Source organism: Manduca sexta, chromosome 24 (genome assembly GCF_014839805.1).
Source record: "Manduca sexta isolate Smith_Timp_Sample1 chromosome 24, JHU_Msex_v1.0, whole genome shotgun sequence".
Lineage (NCBI taxonomy): Eukaryota > Metazoa > Arthropoda > Insecta > Lepidoptera > Sphingidae > Manduca > Manduca sexta.
Genome location: NC_051138.1, coordinates 9,082,764 through 9,102,537, shown reverse-complemented (window position 1 = coordinate 9,102,537; position 19,774 = coordinate 9,082,764). Strand labels below are relative to the sequence as shown.

The window sequence follows — 19,774 nt, the reverse complement described above, 5'->3', positions numbered from 1 at the left end:
AAGATATAAACTCAATTGGATTTCGCTAAAAGTACGGAGACAGTTTGATATCCTGAGAAGGACATAGGCTTCTTTCTATCCCGGGAAAATATACTTATAGCGGGACTTTTATCCCGGTAAACTCTTTCAAGCGGGCTAAGCTGTGAGCAAAAGCTTATATATTATATACCTAGATATAACATGGCCACTTTTTATTCCGAAAAAGTACAAAGTAGCAATTTTCTTTATCTATCAGTTTTACACGCGGGCATGGTTCAAGCAGAAATTTCATTAAGTTCAACTCAATTTTAGAGGCTTGGCATACTGCCAATCTATATTATTATATAAAGCTGAAGAGTTTGTTTCTTTGTTCGAAAACATTGTCCTGGAAAATCTTTTTACGCGGATGGAGCCGCGGACAAAAGCTAGTTTGTTTATAAGCTGAACAGAGACCTATGTCGCTGGTCTTAAACAGAAAATTATAGTAGTGATCCCGATAATGCTTACATAATAAGTAATTCTATGTGTAATCCCTATACTTTATTTTTCTGTATAAGTCTAATAGTTTCTTGTGAAGTGGACATAAAAACACGGACAAGTACGAGTTGGCCTCGCGCACCGAGGATTTCTTACAAACTTGCATTTTTTGTTATTAAACTATTTATTATCGGTTTTCTGATTTTTCCTTTATAATATGTGCTGTAAGATATTGGTTCTCCCCAATTTTATGATTCTAGGTCAACGGTAAGTATCCTAGGGTTTGGACTCGCTTGTAAAATTGCTAAAGTTATGCAACTTTGATTATTTCATAGTTGGAAAAGACTACAGACACGAGTATTTGTTATAAATTTCAACTTGATATCTTAACGTGCCCCTTAAAAAAGGATGTAAACAGACAAACAGACAGAGAACAAAGAGACCTTAAACGGGTATCTTTCAAAGCACAATACCCATAAAATTGCTAAAATGCAGGTACCTATACAAACAGGGTGAATATGAAAGAATTTTAGAACCTCCCATTTTTATATTAGGTTGTGGTATAGTATATGAACGGGAAGATGTTACACACAGAAAATAGCTCACGCCTATAATTATCCTCGATGGCTTAACGTATAAACTACTTTACACTATTTGTATTTCGTTCCCAGACGGGAAAGGTGTCGAGTATATGGCCATAGAAAGCCATAAATTCATGATTTCTGGGCTGATACTGAGCAGAAAAACCCAATTTCACTTTCCTTAACTCGAGGTTTGCAACCGAAACCTTAGCACGGTAGCCGTACCTACCTATATAATACTTACAGTGTACATACCTCAGCAGTACATACAGTGAAGATATATAACTTTTTTGACATATATTTGAAATATATGTATGTTTAATACAAATACAATTTTTATTTCAAATGCAAAATACTTACATATTTGAATTTATTTGTTTATAATTAGGACAACCAGTAGTTGTTACATTATAAATAGCTCCAATAAAACATAACAGTAATGATAGGTTTAAATGCACAACATTTTAAGGTGTCATTATTTAATTTAGCATTTGAAATACTTTTTTTTTAAATGTATTTACTATTTTATTTGAAATACTTTATAGTTTATATATATGTATATATATTGTATTTGTAAGATACAAAATAGTTTTGTTACATTTTTAATTCTTTTTCTTATTTTTCATTCTTAAAATTCAAAATTAATTTATTTATGAACGCACTGATCGTGACCCTTAATGTCGTCACCAAGAATAATATTAAGCCAAGAACAACATTGCGCGTCAAACAAATTTGAGGCCAATGGCGATGCCTACACTAAATCTGGAAACACTATAATATTTAAAAGATGAAAACAATGCATTAGACTCCTTGAACAGATGTCCAAATCTGAAAAAACTCTTTATTAAGTATAATACCTGCTTACCAAGTTCTGAACCTGTTGAACGACTATTTTCATTCGGTGGAATGATTATGAGGCCTCATAGACTTAACATGAAAGATGAACTCTTTGAACAAACACTATTATTAAAATCAGTTCAATAAGTGCAGGTAAGGTATTTTATTTGGAAAACCTATTTTGAAATTACACATTTTTTATTTAAATACTTTTATTTAGAACTATTTTTTCACATCTCTGAAAATAAATGGATAAATATGGAACGTAGGTACCTACATAATACCTAAGTCATCAACGTGTATAACGAATGCTACTATACCCGCGCTTAGCGGCGCTTTAGTGCGCTTAACTACAATGGTATGCCCATATAGCACGTTTGGCACGCTAAAAGATTGTGCTGTTGGGATAATGTGGAACATTTTTTTAAATTGGATATTTGGACGCAGGCGTTAGCGTCAACGCAGGGGCAGTTTAATATTATGCTTCCTGTGTACTAAAAGCGTAGGTACCGTAATACCACAACGGTATCCCCGGTCTGCCATAAGGGGCGATTAATAGGGCCATCGGAAGGTAACGGACAGCTTGTTAAGGGCTCTTAGCCGTTAGCACACTGTTCACTTTCCTAGGGCCTAAGGCAACGTTCAGTGTGCGGGGGGCCCTCAACCCCCCCAAGTGGAAACGGGTCGTACTAGGTGGCACCGTACAGGGACATTGCACCGCACAGGAACAGCTAGACACTTCCCGGCAGAGGAACCCGGCAGCCGTTCCTCATGGCTCGAAGATGGCCACCGTAAAATTTTACTGGGTATATGACCGTACGTTATAAGTAATCAATCTGAAAAATTCAATTATGTTGGAAGTAAGTTAATTTTATAAGTAAATAGTTATTTATTCTATATTGTTATTTAATAAACCATATAACGCAATATAACTTCACCTTAACCGATTGAATTTGAGACCTCAGCACATTTATCATACCCCAATAAAACTAAGTACTATCTACATAGATGCAGTCTTGCTAAAATAACTGATAAAACGGATAAGTAATATATCTTTGTCAATGCATAGGATTTAGGTGGAATTCTAGTACGTGCTAAATCACACGACGCGACGTCGTAATCCCGGAGATGACAAAAATAGGCTCGAGTTTTTTGCAACTATCCATTGAAGAATCTTCCACGTTTCTATTGTTGAGCGCGTGATCAGGGTTCGATATGGAAATGACGTACAATTAACGTTAATGCGACATTGTGTTAGGTACCTACCTATTTACATTATTTTTACGGACAACACGATTGCGCGTTGAGGACGGTCCGCCGTGCATTATGTTTTCTAGTCACGACTGGGACTCCCTATATAAAGACGCAGAAGGATCAGATGGCAGTAATACATTAATATCACATCATCTGGCATCGTCTTGTCTAGCGTCTACTAGATCAGGCTTATCGCTCCTTTTTAAATAACAAGATATATCAACAAAACCCATCAACATGTTCAAATTGGTAAGTTATATTAATTTACTACTTTAATTGAGACTTATGCTCATTTCACTGTTTTATTTTTGAAGCTTTTTTATTACTTATATTTAATATAAATATTATTTATATTATAACATAAATATTACATATATTATATATATTATATATAATATATGTAATATAATATTTATATTACATATATTATATATATTTGAATTTATTTAATTCAGTATTAGCTTATGCACGCGGTAACGCCCATGTTTAAGTCCGTTCCGTAATAATACAAAGTTGCTAAAATGAAAGAATTTTCAGAATGTAATTAGTTTTCAGAAATAAGACGCAGGCTGTACATCGAAATATATAAACAAACTTTACCTCTATTTCCTAAAATTAGATTGTTATCCTGACATAAGTAGATAATATGGACAGGGCTCATTTTGTATCCGTTCAGTCTGATGTTGCCCTTATACAACATCCTTATAAAACCGCTATTTCCAGATCTTTGTGTATTTTAAGTACTTACTTATAATATATAGGAGATATTAGAATAGTATTTCTATATTAGATAAGTATATTTAGTATTAAAATAGTAATAATACAGATTTTTATGAGGGATAAATAGTTTTAGTTGTAGTTACTATTTTTGTTCATATTTCGAGAAATGATAATATTTTTATCTGAAATAGGTAAAGCTATGGAAATCGCTTCTACTTTGTACACATACCTATAACAAATTATTTTTATATTTTAATAGGCAGTGTTGCTCGCACTCGCTGCTCTACTTCTCATCGGATCAGCTGTGGCTAAACCTCAACTGTTAGTGGACTACGGGTATTACTCACCGGCGTACTACAGCACACCATTGGCATACTCCTACCCCTACGCCTACGCATACTCTTACCCTCTCGCGTATTACTAATCATGTCTTTATTGATGTACTAACGCCACCGAAATGCCGCCTGGTTCTTAGTATAAAAATTACACTTACTGGAAGCAACAGACACCTTTTAGTTAACACTACAAATATAATATTTCAGTTGTGATTGTACGCTCAATTTACAGGTTTATTTTATTATTTACTCAAAGATTATTTATTTATTCCTGTATAATTGCGCTATATTTTGTAGGACCATAGAAACTTCTGGTAGTGAGCAATAATGAATAAATCGGATAGTACCTGCCTGCTGTGCATGTATATACACGAGTAATAATATATGATAAGATAATGTATCGATCCAATATTATTAAATAAAAAATATTATGAACGAATATATTTCTTTATTTGTTTTATGAATAAACATGTAAACGTCGTTATCTTCCTACCTTTGTCCTACTGTTTTTATGCAAGTTGTGGAACTCAGAATATAGAACAAACTGTATTCTGAATCATTACTCAGTAACCTATGGGTTTGGCTTAATTTTCACGCTATGTCACCTGTCTAATTTTGATCATCACTAGGATCGTATCCCGAGCAAATCGTGCTAGGAAACTAACTCAAAGTGTATCCCGATTTGGAAGTTTATAATCGATACAGGGAAGGTAGTAGGTACCACTATTCCAAGGAGGTGGAAGAATACCAATACGTATGCCCATACTGTACCTACCATTACTGAATTAAACTAAGTGTATAACTTAATTGATCCCTTCTTATCCGAATTTCGGCCACGGCCGCCAATCTTTACGGAGCCAAATACGCAGGAATTATCATAGTGCATAAGCACTATATCTCATGCTTGTGCATTATAATATCCCCTGCGTACTATCACACATTTGTGCGCAATACACAGGTGCATTCTCTGTTCCTTCACTTTCATAGTCCGATGAGACGGCAAACCGACGTGAGTGGAGAGAGAACAGCCGCGGGACCAACGGCTTTACGTGCTTTCCGAGGCAGGCGGTATCACACCGTCAACATCTTGACTCCGAGCTACGACAGAGTAATTTTTAAAATACAAAAACCCAGTACACAATTATTTTGGCCCGACCCGAAATTCGAACCCGGTACCTCAGCGTGGTTGTCGTACTCGTACCGTGTACAATCTCAACTGAGGCAGTCAAAGTAAAAAAGGAAAAAAAAATAATAAAAAAAATAAAAATGCTTTATTCATCACGTAGGCGAACATGGTTGCACTTATGATAAGTCAAAGTACATGAGAATATTTAATTACTACTTAATTAAATTAGCTTATATAAAAAAAGACAATTTATATTGAAAATAAAATAAATGAAAAATATACTTAGTAAACAAAGAAGCCAGCTCGGCCTGGCAGGGAAGAAGAAATAAAATATATGTATTTTTGAATAAGCAATAAGGGAGAAACGCGTCGCGATCCTCACCGGTGAGGACAATAAAAGCCCTAACCTAGCTAACCTACCAGCCTTTCACTAACTACCTAAGCGATGACTACCCGAAGAAGAAAGGCAGAAAGAAACTCCGGGCTTTATTTTTTGTCATCAATTGTCCATTCTTTTATAATATTGTTATTAAATATATATATATTTTTTAATAAGTCTTTTCTATACAAAGTCTGATTAATTATATAAGCTAATAAGAAAAGTAAGTATATAAAATAACTGTCCAATATGGCGATTGATCAGCTGTGTTAAATAATATTTACAAGTTCAATAAGATCAGCGAACCGTTGCCCTTGTTGCGTCTCTACTTTTGAAACAATACCTCCTCGAGGGTCATGGGGATACATGCGTGTCGTGATCCGTCGGCGTGACATTATGTTACTTTACATCTTTTTTTTTAAATATATTTTATGTTAATTCGTTGTTAAGCGATACGAATTAGTTACTTATTACATATACCTATGCAACTGTTTAAAGCAGCATAAATCAATGGTTCCTTTTTTGGAATCATTTATCTACAGGGCCCTTATTCTGTATGATAGTGTAAACGCGTAACGCGGCCGTGTCATGTTATCTTCGAGAAATGTGCGTGGAATGGTATTCTGTAAGCCAAATTTCTATAGTCCTAAACATGATGCGTTGTGTTAAGTGCTTGTTACGCACTGTCAAAATACCGTGCGGGATAGAGAATAAGGCCCCAGCTTGTTATATAAGTAATATGTTTTGTTGCCAGTGGTTACAGAATTACAAAGCATTACTTACCTCAAAAACTATAAACATGAACTAGATGACGAAAATTTCCCATTTCACCGATGATAATTGACTCAATCGCCGTGATTTCCGTTCCTCATCTTAAACACTGCATACCTATTATAAAACCTTTATTATCTATAATTATACCTTCATTACCTATATACATATATCTACCGCTTGTACGCGGTTCCGCTTCTAAGTGCGGCCTGTTGCCCCTTGGAACGGAAAACTAAAGACAGAATCAAAAATTAAATTTCCTATCAGACTCATGTTTATATAAGGAACATAAAATTATGTTTTTTTTAATCTAAATACGCCTATAATTGAAAAAGGTACAAACCTGGATAATTTTATTTTAATATGTATAATTATAGGCGAAGCACAAGCATATACCTAATGCTGGTGCATTTGTTTGTATTTTTTTCTTTTTATACATGCTAAAGGAGTTACCTAATGATAAGTTAGGTATTCAAAGTAATTAAAATACACAGATCAGTTACCGTTTGTGTTAAAGGAAACAAACTCGTGCTTTATGTTTAATATGTAAAGCATCGATCTAAATACTATTCTAGAATAATAAATATAAATCGAACTTATTATATCATCCTATGCATTATACAATGTTGGCGTCATTTGAAAACCTGTATTGTTTAATAAATCTGCAGGAATCATCAGTTAGGTGGATTATATTTACACCTTAATTGCTTACGTGTGAATACGCAGATAGAAATTTTATCAGCCACACTGGCTACAGATATCACACCTGCCTACTCAATGATACCATAATAATTATGGCAAGTGCGAGGTCTTACTAACCTAATCACATTTGTATGCGGCATTGTGTCACTGTTTTGACAACACAATGCTAATCCGCCTTGGGAATACCACTTCATCAACGTTCAATAAGTAGGTATTCAATCTTTAGTCAATACTTGTATAAAAATAGAGAGAAAATGCATCAGATTAAATAATTATAATTAAGTATTATAATGTTGTTTAGTAAATCATATCTACATACAATAAACGGGTAAGTTTTAGTAACTTCATCGGAAGTGTTTCAGTTTATTTACAAACACTTCATAGTCTAAGATCCCGCTGCAGAATTAGTGCGCTCATCGAGTATATGTTAAAAACTACATTCTTACACATATTTATGCTTAGAAGAATATATATCTACTAGGTTGCCTATTAAAACTTGGCCGCAAATATTTTTAATTAAATTATTGTTAATTGATTTTTCGGAAAACATTTCATTCATTTGTTTTTCAAATAAAATATCGTCCACTTCATGACAATACACATAAAGACTCTGAAAAACCACGGTTGCCGTTGCGCACTTGGCCGCACCTCTTCGCAGCCAGGTGTAAGCAGGTATGACTATGATACATTTACTCGTTCATAATGTATATTTATTAGCTATACATCAAATTAAAGCTGAATTTTTCTGTTGATCATGATTCACGGTTGCCTAATTAAATCTGGCCGCAAATAAGGGTTGCCGACTCTTAAAAATGATAAATATTGAAGGTAGAGTGAAAGAGAGCTAGCGCGTTATATTACCAGTCAGAAAAGGATAACATACATAGCATGTAGTACATAATAAGGTTATATTCCCGTGACACACGTCATGTAGCTGTCATGTTTGCCGGCAAACATTCCGATGCTAAATGGGTTAATAAACTTCGAATAAAATTCATGAAGATGAAGGCGTGTTTTCTGTGTGAGAAAAAATGCAATGTACTACTTGACTTTGATGATGCATCATTCAAAAAGTGTTTGCTAATGTTATTATTTCGTCGTAAAAAATATATAAATACAATGATATTATATTAACAATTGAATCTACCTATGACTTTGGATATCATACAGCGTGTCTTAAAAAAAATACAGTTTTCAAGCATAAAGATACAGAAGAATTCTACATGGTTTCTGGGAGATTCAGCTCCAATGCAAGTTGAAAATGTTCTCTGTGATTCCACGAACAAATCTTCCGATAATGACGATGATTATGATATTTCTAGCGATGAAAGTTATGAAAGTGATAGCTTCTATGATAGTGAAAATGAAAGCTCTGATGGTTCAGATTTTTAAATAAAATTTACGGATAGATAAGATACGTTTGTTTAATTTTTGAGTTACTTAAATGCTTCATTTATATGTAATAAGTTATTGAATACTTGAATAAAATATAATATTTACTCAAACAGTACTTGCACAATAAAATTTTATTTTACGTGAGTAACCCTAATTTTATTTTTAATGGATAGTAATTTATTGTGGTCCTAATTTTATTTTTAATGGATAGTAATTTATTGTGGTAATTTTTACATTTATCATTTTGAGAAGACTTTTTTTGGAGTATTTATTAAGTTGTATCTACTATTGTTTTAACTGGTGGTTGAGAACACGATCATCAGGCGTATGCGGAATGGCTCAAAAGTGTCGTACAGCTAGTACTCGCTATCCTTTTCTGACTGGTAATATTACGCGCTAGCTCTCTTTCACTCTACCTTCAATATTTATCATTTTTAAGAGTCGGCAACCCTTATTTGCGGCTAGATTTAATTAGGCAACCGTGTATCATGATCAACAGAAAAATTCAGCTTCAATTTGATGTATAGCTAATAAATATACATTATGAACGAGTAAATGTATCATAGTCATACCTGCTTACACCTGGCTGCGAAGAGGTGCGGCCAAGTGCGCAACGGCAACCGTGGTTTTTCAGAGTCTTTATATGTATTGTAAGTGGACGCTATTTTATTTGAAAAACAAATGAATGAAATGTCTTCCGAAAAATCAATTAACAATAATTTAATTAAAAATATTTGCGGCCAAGTTTTAATAGGCAACCTAGTAGATATATATTCTTCTAAGCATAAATATGTGTAAGAATGTAGTTTTTAACATGTACTCGATGAGTGCACTAATTCTGCAGTGGGATCTCGTACTATCAATGACATAGTTATCTATATAGATAATCAGTGATTATTTGTTAATAGTATCTATACTATACTTATTATGATTAAATAAATAAACGTATTTTTATTTTTAAGTATTTATATTATAAGTATTAGTACAGTGGTACCAGAATTTTAATAATATACGAGTTAAAGAGTCGATTCCATATTAAAGCCCTATCCACAGCAAAACTCCACCCCAACTGTTTTTTTTAAAGTGATCTATATTAGTGATGTAACGAATGTCATTTTTTGAACATTCGCGAATGCGAATGCGAATGCGAATATCTGCTACCGACATTCGCGAATGCGAATGCGAATGTTTAGTTTTTGTTCAAATTTGGCGCCAATTTTCTATGATGATTATCTAAATTTTATTATTATCTAAGATGATAATTATCTAAACATTAGAAAGTTATGTAGACTGATAATAAAATTATAGAAGAATTTGTTTTTATTTCTTTCAATTGCTTTTAATTTCTTAGTTGCTAATGTGTTGCAAGTTCTAATGAGAATTACATTTTTAAGCTTTATTAAGTAAACGAAATAATTTTGTTTATTTTTAAAGTTTAATATTCCTCTACTCAAGTTTAATTACTAACTTAAAAACATGGTAAAAATAGTTAATTAATTGGTATGTTTTAAGAAAGAGAGGTATTTTTTTTTTGAGTGTCTATAATTTTTTGTTTGTTTGTTTAGACTATATTTATAGTTTATTGTAGAAGAATATTGTTTTAGTTTAGATTTTGATTTTATTAACCTACTATTACACACACACAGTATTACGAATATTATCTCGGAAGGGGTATGCAGAGGCGCAACCAGGGCACCCACTTTTCGCCAAGTGTGTTCCGTCTAATAGTGTGGCAGGGGCGAGCCTATCGCCATGTCGGGCACAAATTTCACACTCCGGGCTGATACTGAGCAGAAAAACCCAAATATCACTTTGCTCGATCCGGGATTCGAACCCAGGACCTTAGAGCGCTGCCGTACCGCACATGCAGTAGAACTATGCCACCGAGGCAGTCTACTATTATCTTCAAATATTTTTTTTCTGATATTGACATTCGCAAAACATTCGCAGAAATTTTGCGAATGCGAATGCGAATATCCAAAAATATGCGAATATTCGCGAATGCGAATATTCGTTACATCACTAATCTATATATTCAAAATTCATAATAAATATCGAAAAATAATTATTTCCACAATGAGTTATCTTTATTTGAGTTGTTTTAATTTGTTATAATGTCGGTATTGTTTCGTTAATATCATAATAAAAATGTTATTGCAATATTAGATTCCGTGCGTCTCCTAGGACAAAGAGAAAGATATTCGTAGGTAGTTTAAAATTTTCAAAAAAACCTAAAATCGATTTTAAAATTAGGATTAGTATATTTTTTCTTTGGTTTTCTAAGGGCGCCTTATAAAATCCAGCGTTGCAATCGCGGGACAAGGAAAATCCATCTAAATATGATAAGCAACTGTCGCGCTGTAACCGCGCAGCAAATTGAAAATACTGCTAGGTCTTTTAGCGACGTTTATGTTGGCAATTCTTATGGATCTAAGAAGCAGCGCGGTAGTCACGCTGCTCTCCCACGACAAGCTAAGAAGACACGCACAACTGTAGCGCGAAAACTAGCGGGCGAGCGGTAAATTCAGGGACTTTAATTTAGAGGTATTTGTGTTTTGAATATTCTTATGAACGTACAAAACTGATTGACTTAAGCCGTGCGGTTAATTGGAAAGAGCCTTTAGGTATTCAAAACAGCACTAGATGTTTTAACCTCAACATCAACTTTTATGTTTGCATTGAATCCATATAGTCGTACAAGGGAATTAAAAATAGCTCACGTGTAGCATATTTTATTTCTACTTAACGGCAAAACAGGTAGGTATTTCTTTTTTCATACCTGGTATAAGCATAGGTCACGGCAGATATAATTTAAATTATAAATTAACAAGTCTTATAAAAACAATTTAAATATTTGAAAAATTACACAGTTTAGTATATACAAAGGATCTTGAAAGAAATAGCTTTAATGTTAAAATGATATAGGTGAAATGTTAATTTACATTTAAATTTGATCATGATTCACTAATTATAATATTCAGTTATTGCATCAGTCTACTTAAAATACATTTATACATAATCACAAAACGAATAAACCAAATTAAGAGATAATCTATATTTAAATATAGATTTTACTACATATTACATTTATGACTGAATACCTAATTATCATTATAATATTGTTGTTATATCATTTAACTAATTAGGTACGTATAAGCACCTATTATAACTTGTTCTGAGATACTATGAATAAATACCTATGTTTAAAAAGGATCTGATCGTTCCAAATATATTTTAGCACAAATCTTACAATCCTTTAATAGCACTACTTACACCAAGTTTATTAATTTAATCCACATTATATGTAATCATATAATCCACAATAGAATCCACTGGGACATTAATTGAAGCTACGTTAAGTAGTTCTTGGTCTGATTAGTCCAAACGTTTAGTAATTTCACATGTCACAATTAACTCTCACAGGAATTTCATTAGGCAACTTCCAAGTCCGAATCGGAGTCGTCCGTGTAGACCCTCTGTGTGGACCCTGGCGGGGGCACGTGCGTGGGCGAGGTGTGCGCCGGGGAGAGTGCCTGGCGGGGCAGCAGGGCTGCGCGCCCGCAAGACCTCTCCTCCTGAAGTTTCCGAAGACGTTCCTGCTCCTCGCGTTTCTGTTTACGCCATTTCGCTCGACGGTTCTTGAACCACACCTGCAGAATGATTTACTGTTATTAATTTTGTTACATGTGTTTGTGTGTGTGATAAACGTAGTTCTGAACTAAAAAAAGTAATATCTTAAGGACAAAGGGATCAAACTGAATTCATGACTAGTATTGCATCACAGAGGAAGTCATAAGTCATAAAATATTGTGTACCTAATGTGATTTTTTTTATTGCTTTGAATAATGAGACGAGCTTGCCGTTAACAGCTTTCAACACTTTTAATTGCAATGTATTGTTTGGTATTCCACTGGGCTCGCCATCCTGAGAGCTGAGATGTTAAGTCTCATTATGTCCAGTAGTTACACTGGCTACAATGTCCTTCAAACCGGAACACAACAGTGACTGACACACTGCTGCTTGTCGGCAGAAATAAACATTACGGTGGTACCTACCCGGGCATACCACCAGTAGAAATTATTATCATCATGGACTGACCGCCTTCTATTATTTTTTTTAATTAATATGAATGTCATTCAGGCCTGTACTCTGTAAAGAGATTAATCAGTGTTCAGCGTGTGAAAGCCGTATAATAAATACATAGAGCTTTAGACGCTTCTAATAAAACGTGTTCCACATGTTTGTCAAAAAGTAACTGCTATTTTGATTTACATCCAAATCCCGAATTTTCCTAAATACCCTTCTGTAGGTATTTTATTAGGTATAATATACGTAAAGTCAGAAAACGACGACATCTATGAAAGGTTTAGCGAACTAGTTATTCCGCATCACAGTTCTCATTATTTATTGTAAAATAACTAACTAGATAAGATATCACTCTTATTAAACTTTTTAATTTTTCTATTTGATATTGACTACAAATATTTCATTACAAACTATAATTAGTCATTAATAATCCAAATTCGTGACTATTCGTAGCTGCTCGTGTAACGCAGTGATGCAGTAACCTCAAACGTCATGTCTAGCGGTTGCACCAATGAATAAAGAAAGTACACCGACGAATGAGAGGAAGTGTAAGTAACGGTCTTGTTAACTGGACTAGTATAAGATGAAGCAACGAAGCCAATGTAAACACAATATCACTTTCTCACAGAAAACCAAGTTTGGTGGTCGGTTTGGTATCGCCAATGAGATTTTCGGAAGACCAAACAATCCCCACTGTTTCCTTTCTTTTAAGATTCCCAACACAACTTGGCCCTTCTGTATTGGTAAGGGCGGTAGTGATCTTTCAACACTGGACGAACACTTGGACGACGGTTAAACTGTGCTATTATTTTTGTTTATTCAGACGAGTAAATTTATTACTATTCACATATACTTGAATTTCATAAATAAATTGTATTTAAGTATATATGAGTTTCTGGGGTTAAGTCTAAGATTTACCGGGTGGATGACGCCGGGGATGGTGATAATAGTTCGAAATAAAAGAAGAATATTTCGGACTTTTATCCATTTAGAGTTGGTAAATCTTACAGAAACTCTTAGGATTAAACCCTACTTCGGAATTTTATTGCAACATATAAAAAAATCAATTGTTGTTAGTCTCGCTAAAACTTAGAAAATGCTTGACCGTTGTAAATTTTTTAAAATAGAAAGAATAGCAGAACTCTGAGAGCGGAACGCCAAAAAGACCGCTAAAACAGAAAAAGAAATTGACATTTGAAATATTTTTTAAGAAGGATTCAAATTATTAATTTTGCATTGGATTTCATAATGGTCCCGTTTAAATTACATTGATAATAGGACCTTTGAGTTCAAAGATGCAGAGAATAAATTCTCAAACTCAAATAGGTTTTCAGTGATTCTTTTTGCGATCGGTTCAATACACTTTCAACATACTAACTTATTAATAATGTTGTTTTTTGAACTTGAAATTCATAGATTCAGCGAAGAACTTCTCAAAATCAAATAGGCTGAGAATTATTCCTTTCGCATTGGGTTCAATTAGATATGTTTTTAAACTAACAAAAAAGTTTAAAAAATTTACTTATTTATCAAGAAATAAAACAGATTGCAAAACCCTCTACAAGTTATATAGTATAATTTAGTATTCGAGATTGGTATTCTCAGTTCATTGGAGTTCAAAGGTTGATTAGGTTTGATATTTCATGATCAAAATTTATAATCAAATAAACTATAGGAAGAAGGCCATTGACTCACCTGACGTGAAAAAATGTATAGAAAATAACATAAAGTACTTAGGTAAAAATAACTTTGGTAGGTACATGTTTACCGAAACACATTTTTTTATGTGTAAGAAATTTTTCTTAAAAAAACGAAATATAGTATTAAATTCGGAAGCCGATTTTAAATCCGCCCACATTCCATCTATTGTGAACTCTGAGTCGTATCAGGGCTCGTTTACGACTTGATATACTTAACATGCGATTATTTGCCGACAATTGAGACGACCTTATTTCAATGTAAACATTGTCCACGCACATGAACTACCTACGTGTTCGAAAAAACAAGCGATTGTAGGTTCGGGTAGAGTAGTCGTTGATGTTTCCCGGTAAGTGCTGCAAGTTTGACGATTGCTTCCAGTCGAGTGGAGACGCACAAACGCATGATATTCCCAGACTGCGGGTGGCCACGGTAACAACCCATAGTAGTACCTCGCGGTCATAACACCAGGCGTCTCTATTTTGACCAATTCTACTACATCTTTCATTGAGCCGAAGATTGCTACTTCAAAATTCATTCAAAAATATTCACTTGAGTTGTTTCATTTCTTCCGCATGATTGTTATTACCTGCTTACCTAATTTCGGTATGTGACTAAATGTGCACATTACCGTAAAACTTGGGTTTTATTTGGTGTAACAATGTATGAGTATTTGAATGAAAGATAACTAAAAAAAATGAAATAAAATGTTAAATGGAAATAGGTATGAACTTTTCGAACCAGATATTCAATAGAGATGAAATCCATGACGTTGGAAAGCCTTTGGTAAGTTTACACAATATCCCATTCTATAGAAAGTCAAATCGAGCACGAAAACAGTGCCTTTTACAATAATAGTATGCTACTGTTACGATTTATTCGAGAATAAGGATACACATATTATAAGTGATATTTACAAACAGTGCAGGGATTATATGATAATAATCATCTACTCAGCCTAGCAGTCGTATACCTGGATTATTAAATTAAAGATCTAAGTTCGAACCTACTTTGTAAATTAAATTGTAAGTTTTTTTCTAATTCGAAATGAACACTGAGAGAGCAACTGGGTCCCTCGATATTAACTTGTAAGCATCACAACTCTCAACTGCTTACAGATAAAAGTAATACCATCCGAATTACAAAAGTACTGCAGGGCACTGAACTTACATTGTCACCTTGAGAAACAAGCTGTTAAACCTCATAAAACCCAATATTGACATTCGCTAAAATGGTAAAAATATTCGTTAAATTAGTCTAAATACTGAAACACCTGTAATAAAATTTTAGAAAAATGATTGTTTTTAATTTCAGGTTAAAGTTAAAAACTATTTTCAGGTATTAAAAACTATAGTTAAGTAGTATATTTTCCAATAAAGATTATAAAGGGTATTTATTTTAAAATAGCCAACTCTCTTATCCGCCTGCCTACGTTTGTTTTACAACTAATGATTAATTATAGTTAGTCGTCATCAGATACCTAGTGATTTAAAGAACATTACCGTGTACCTTTCAATATGTTTTGCAGCTTTGTCGTTTTAACTCGTTTATTAATCTATTGTTTAACCGACGTAACATGTACACTATTGTAGGGAACATTGTAATTCCATTTAGGTTAGCTGGAACTTAACATGTAACTACGTACGTTCCACCTAACCGTGTTCAGACCGAAAGGCTAGTATAACGTACTCTGTGTAACTACCCATCATATAGATAATAATACTTATATTTGAACAATATAGTAAAATGCTGAATAATATTTTCTATTAATGACTAAAAATACGTGAATATAAATAAGTATAAGTTGTTAAATGTTAAAAATAAAAACAAAAAAAAAATACTTACTCATAGAGTCATAATACTTGATAGACTAATTTGTCAACAAATTTAATGCGTGTCGAATACTTAACAATACTTATTAACAACGCATAGATATAAAATAGATAAACAAAAATCCGTAGCACATTATTACGTATATAAATGTCAAATATTATTCACTTGCTGCACCCCAACGTTAATTTGTAAAAAAAAGCTTCAAAATTAATCGTCAGGGATACGTCTATTGTTAAAGTTAATTGCATTACAAGAGTCGGTTGGTAGCCGACAAAAGCCCCATTAACTTTCGGTAAAGATTGACTGGGTTCTCGACGTTCGCCCGCGTCGCCCATTTGATGCCACTCAAGCGGCAAATATGGCCGCTGCCACTAGCAGACTGTAGGGCGACTTCTTACACGGACCGTTCTCACCCACTCGGCCAAACTCTTTTGTTGGCCCTCGCACACAATAAGATTAGCACTGCACTCTATTGTATGCGCTACCTACTGTTTGTGTTTTGTTAATTAAATCCGCAATCAGTTTACGTTTGCACATTTTCTGTCATAAAGAGGAATGTGATCCTTATTTTATTAGTCGGAAGGTAATATTAGCGATAAGGTGTTGCTATATTTTCAATAAAATACTAAAGCGTGGCCAGTATATAAGTTAACGATATCATTAGACAGTTTGACAACCACGTCACGATCGATTAATCCAAACTATTAAAATTAGAAGAATTCTACATCTATATCTATATTATTATTATATAAAACTGAAGTTTGTTTGTTTGTTTGAACGCGTTAATCTCAAAAACTACTGCGTATTACTGTAATGTTGGATGGCGTATTTATCGAGATAAGCTATACTTAGGCTATATAACATCACGATATGACCAATAGGAGCCAAGAATTAATAAAAAATTACGGATTTCGATGAAATTTGGTATGGAGATAGTTCGAGATCCTGGGAAGGGTATAGGCTGCTTTATATACCAGGAAATTATACTTATAGTGGGACTTTTATTCCAGAAAACTCTTTCACGTGGGCGATACCGCGATCAAAAGCTAGTATGCAGGTAATATAATTAAACAAATGTTCATATTTTCATGAATAAAATATATTTATGTTAAGGGTCTACCGAACATCGAACAGGGTTTGATACACATAAAATAATCATATTACGGATCTCCAAATGAGAGAAAAAAAGAAATAAGAGGGAAATATCGACTATTGGGACAATAACTGTAAAACTTGGATATACAATAAATGGGGAGAAAAACATAATGTATAAAGAAAAAATACACAATTATACCCATTGTGCCAACAATGGGAACCCTCAATTAGCTCCTTGCTGCAGTACCAGCATGACTGATATTGCAGCGCTGAAAATGAGATTTTGAGACGTACAACGCACCACATCTCTGTATTTAACGAGTAGGTAATGTTATACATGGCTTTATCTTACCTTACGTTACCCGATTACAACGTATGTATTACGTGCTTATAGCCCGATGAAATTGTAAGAGGCTTAATAAATATTTAAATCGGTACCTATTCGAAACTTATGTTAATCACAGCATAAAGAGCTTTTCAACTCCCCGGGCTCAAAGTTAACACACAGGCGTGCGGCCACGTACCGCCTACGTGCATAATACGCAGCCGCTGAAATCTTCATGTGCACTGTGCAGTATCCCCTATTGTTTTAATATCAAGCGACCGTGTAGAATTCCCAAATTCCATTGTATGTAGAAACCACGGTGTTCCACTGCATTCACAATTTCAACGTATAGGTACTCCCGCAATGCAAACAAGGAATTCAAAAGGGAAAACCAATTGCAACCAAATCATTTTACCAAGCTGAAAAACGAATGGAATTTTAAATATAGACAACTAGGTTTTTCTCGGGGCTACGCTCTGTGATGGTCTTTTCCCAGAACTAGAAATAAGAAATTTTCCAAATTAAATTAATCCGGATTATATTAGATAATATTTTTACTTCAATATTTATCGAGCATCTAAGTATCAAATAATGTACCTTGAAAGCCATTTTTATGACGTACTTAATCATAATTGGAATTTTTGCCAAATGCCTATTGCCAACAAATTGTATGCTTGTATACAGGAGTGTATAAGTATAACCAATTACATATCTACGAAAACATAGATTGTAACTTAGTAAGTTATTGTAGTATTTCGACATTTAAAACCTAACGGCGGCGATAGCCTAGTTGGGTGTGGAACGGACTGTCGAGACGAATGTCCGCAGGTTCAAATCCCAAGGGCACACACCTCTGACTTTTCTAAAATCATGTGTGTATTCTTTGTGAATTTATCGTTCGCTTTGACGGTGAAGGAAAACATCGTGAGGAAACCTGCACATCTGAGAAGTTCTCTATAAGAATTTCGAAGGTGTGTGAAGTCTACCAACCCGCACTAGGCCATCGTGGTGGACTAAGGCCTAATCCCTTTCAGTAGTAGAGGAGGCCCGTGCTCAGCAGTGGGCAAGTATATAATACAGGGTTGATATTATTATTATTATTATTATTATTATTTAAAACCTAAGAAATGCGCCTGTGATCATCTTATTGTATATGTTACTAGCGGCTTTGCCCTCGTAAAAACGTTTTCCGGAATAAAAGTCCCGCTATTTCAGACTCTAGCCGTTCAAGCGTGATCGTAACAAAATTGTGAGATTAGATAACCTAACAAAAACAATAATCCAATATTAAGCGCAGCAAAAAGAAATGAATAATCAGAAGTAAATTACGTCAACGTATAAATTATTTGCAAAGACGAGCTTGTAGGGCGAGCGACGCGCCCGCCGGCTATTCATGCTACGGCCCAACGCTTTCATTCACTGCGCTTCAGAAGCATCCTAATTACAGTGATCAAGCACTATTACTATATTATGTGACTCTCACATGCATATCTTATTATTCGTATTTTTGTTTAGTTTTAAGTTATTTAAGACGTTACTCTGACATTGTCGATGAGATACTTTTTATTTATATATAAATACTTACTAATAATTTATTATTAACAATACAATGTCGAGTTTTTTTTGTTAAATATAATTAATTAATCAAAGTATGCACCATTGTTATCTATGTACTTTAACCATCTCATAGAGAGTTCATTCATTCCCCTTAATTCAAAAAACCACGGGGGCAAGAATCAATAAACTATCTGAAGGCGGTTTGGACTACCACAATGGAGTCGATTACTTTCCATGTAAAAGTTATCCAAATTACGGAAAAAGCGGTAATCTGCTGGAACAAGGTCCGAGGAGTACGTGATATCACAGACATTCTAATTGCAGCTCCTCTAGTTTAGCGGCCGTCTGATGTGCAGTGGGCGGTCTAGCGTTGTCCTGAAGCTACGGTGGCCTAGAGCGACTGACCAGCCTCAGTTGTGGTTGACCAGCCTAGGTGCAACTAGTTCTTCTATCATGGTTCAAAATTGCTGACCATAGATATCTGCCCAAATTGGTTCGCCAGATTTTAGTAAGCTTTAGTAAAGGACACCGGCACTAGTCCACCAAACACTCACAAGTATTTTTTTTGAGTCAATTTTCGCTTGAGGCACGATATGTCTGGTTCTCCTGGATTCAGCCATTGCG

The 19,774-nt window shown here is 34.2% G+C and overlaps 1 protein-coding gene and 1 long non-coding RNA gene across 2 annotated transcripts in view; one reads left to right on the top strand and one right to left on the bottom strand.

Annotated features, from left to right (window-relative positions):
- The first annotated feature begins 3,165 nt into the window (after nucleotides 1-3,165).
- Nucleotides 3,166-4,622, top strand: LOC115451671. Its single transcript, XR_003939398.2, has 2 exons — nucleotides 3,166-3,377; nucleotides 4,108-4,622. It is a non-coding gene; the product is annotated as an uncharacterized LOC115451671 (long non-coding RNA).
- A 6,617-nt stretch (nucleotides 4,623-11,239) lies between these two features.
- Nucleotides 11,240-19,774, bottom strand: part of LOC115451672 (homeobox protein goosecoid) — a 46,031-nt gene continuing 37,496 nt past the window's right edge. The window contains exon 3 of the mRNA XM_030180036.2: nucleotides 11,240-12,206. Within this exon, the coding sequence (XP_030035896.1) occupies nucleotides 11,988-12,206 (219 nt within the window). The 3' untranslated portion in view covers nucleotides 11,240-11,987. The remainder of the gene's footprint in view (nucleotides 12,207-19,774) is intronic.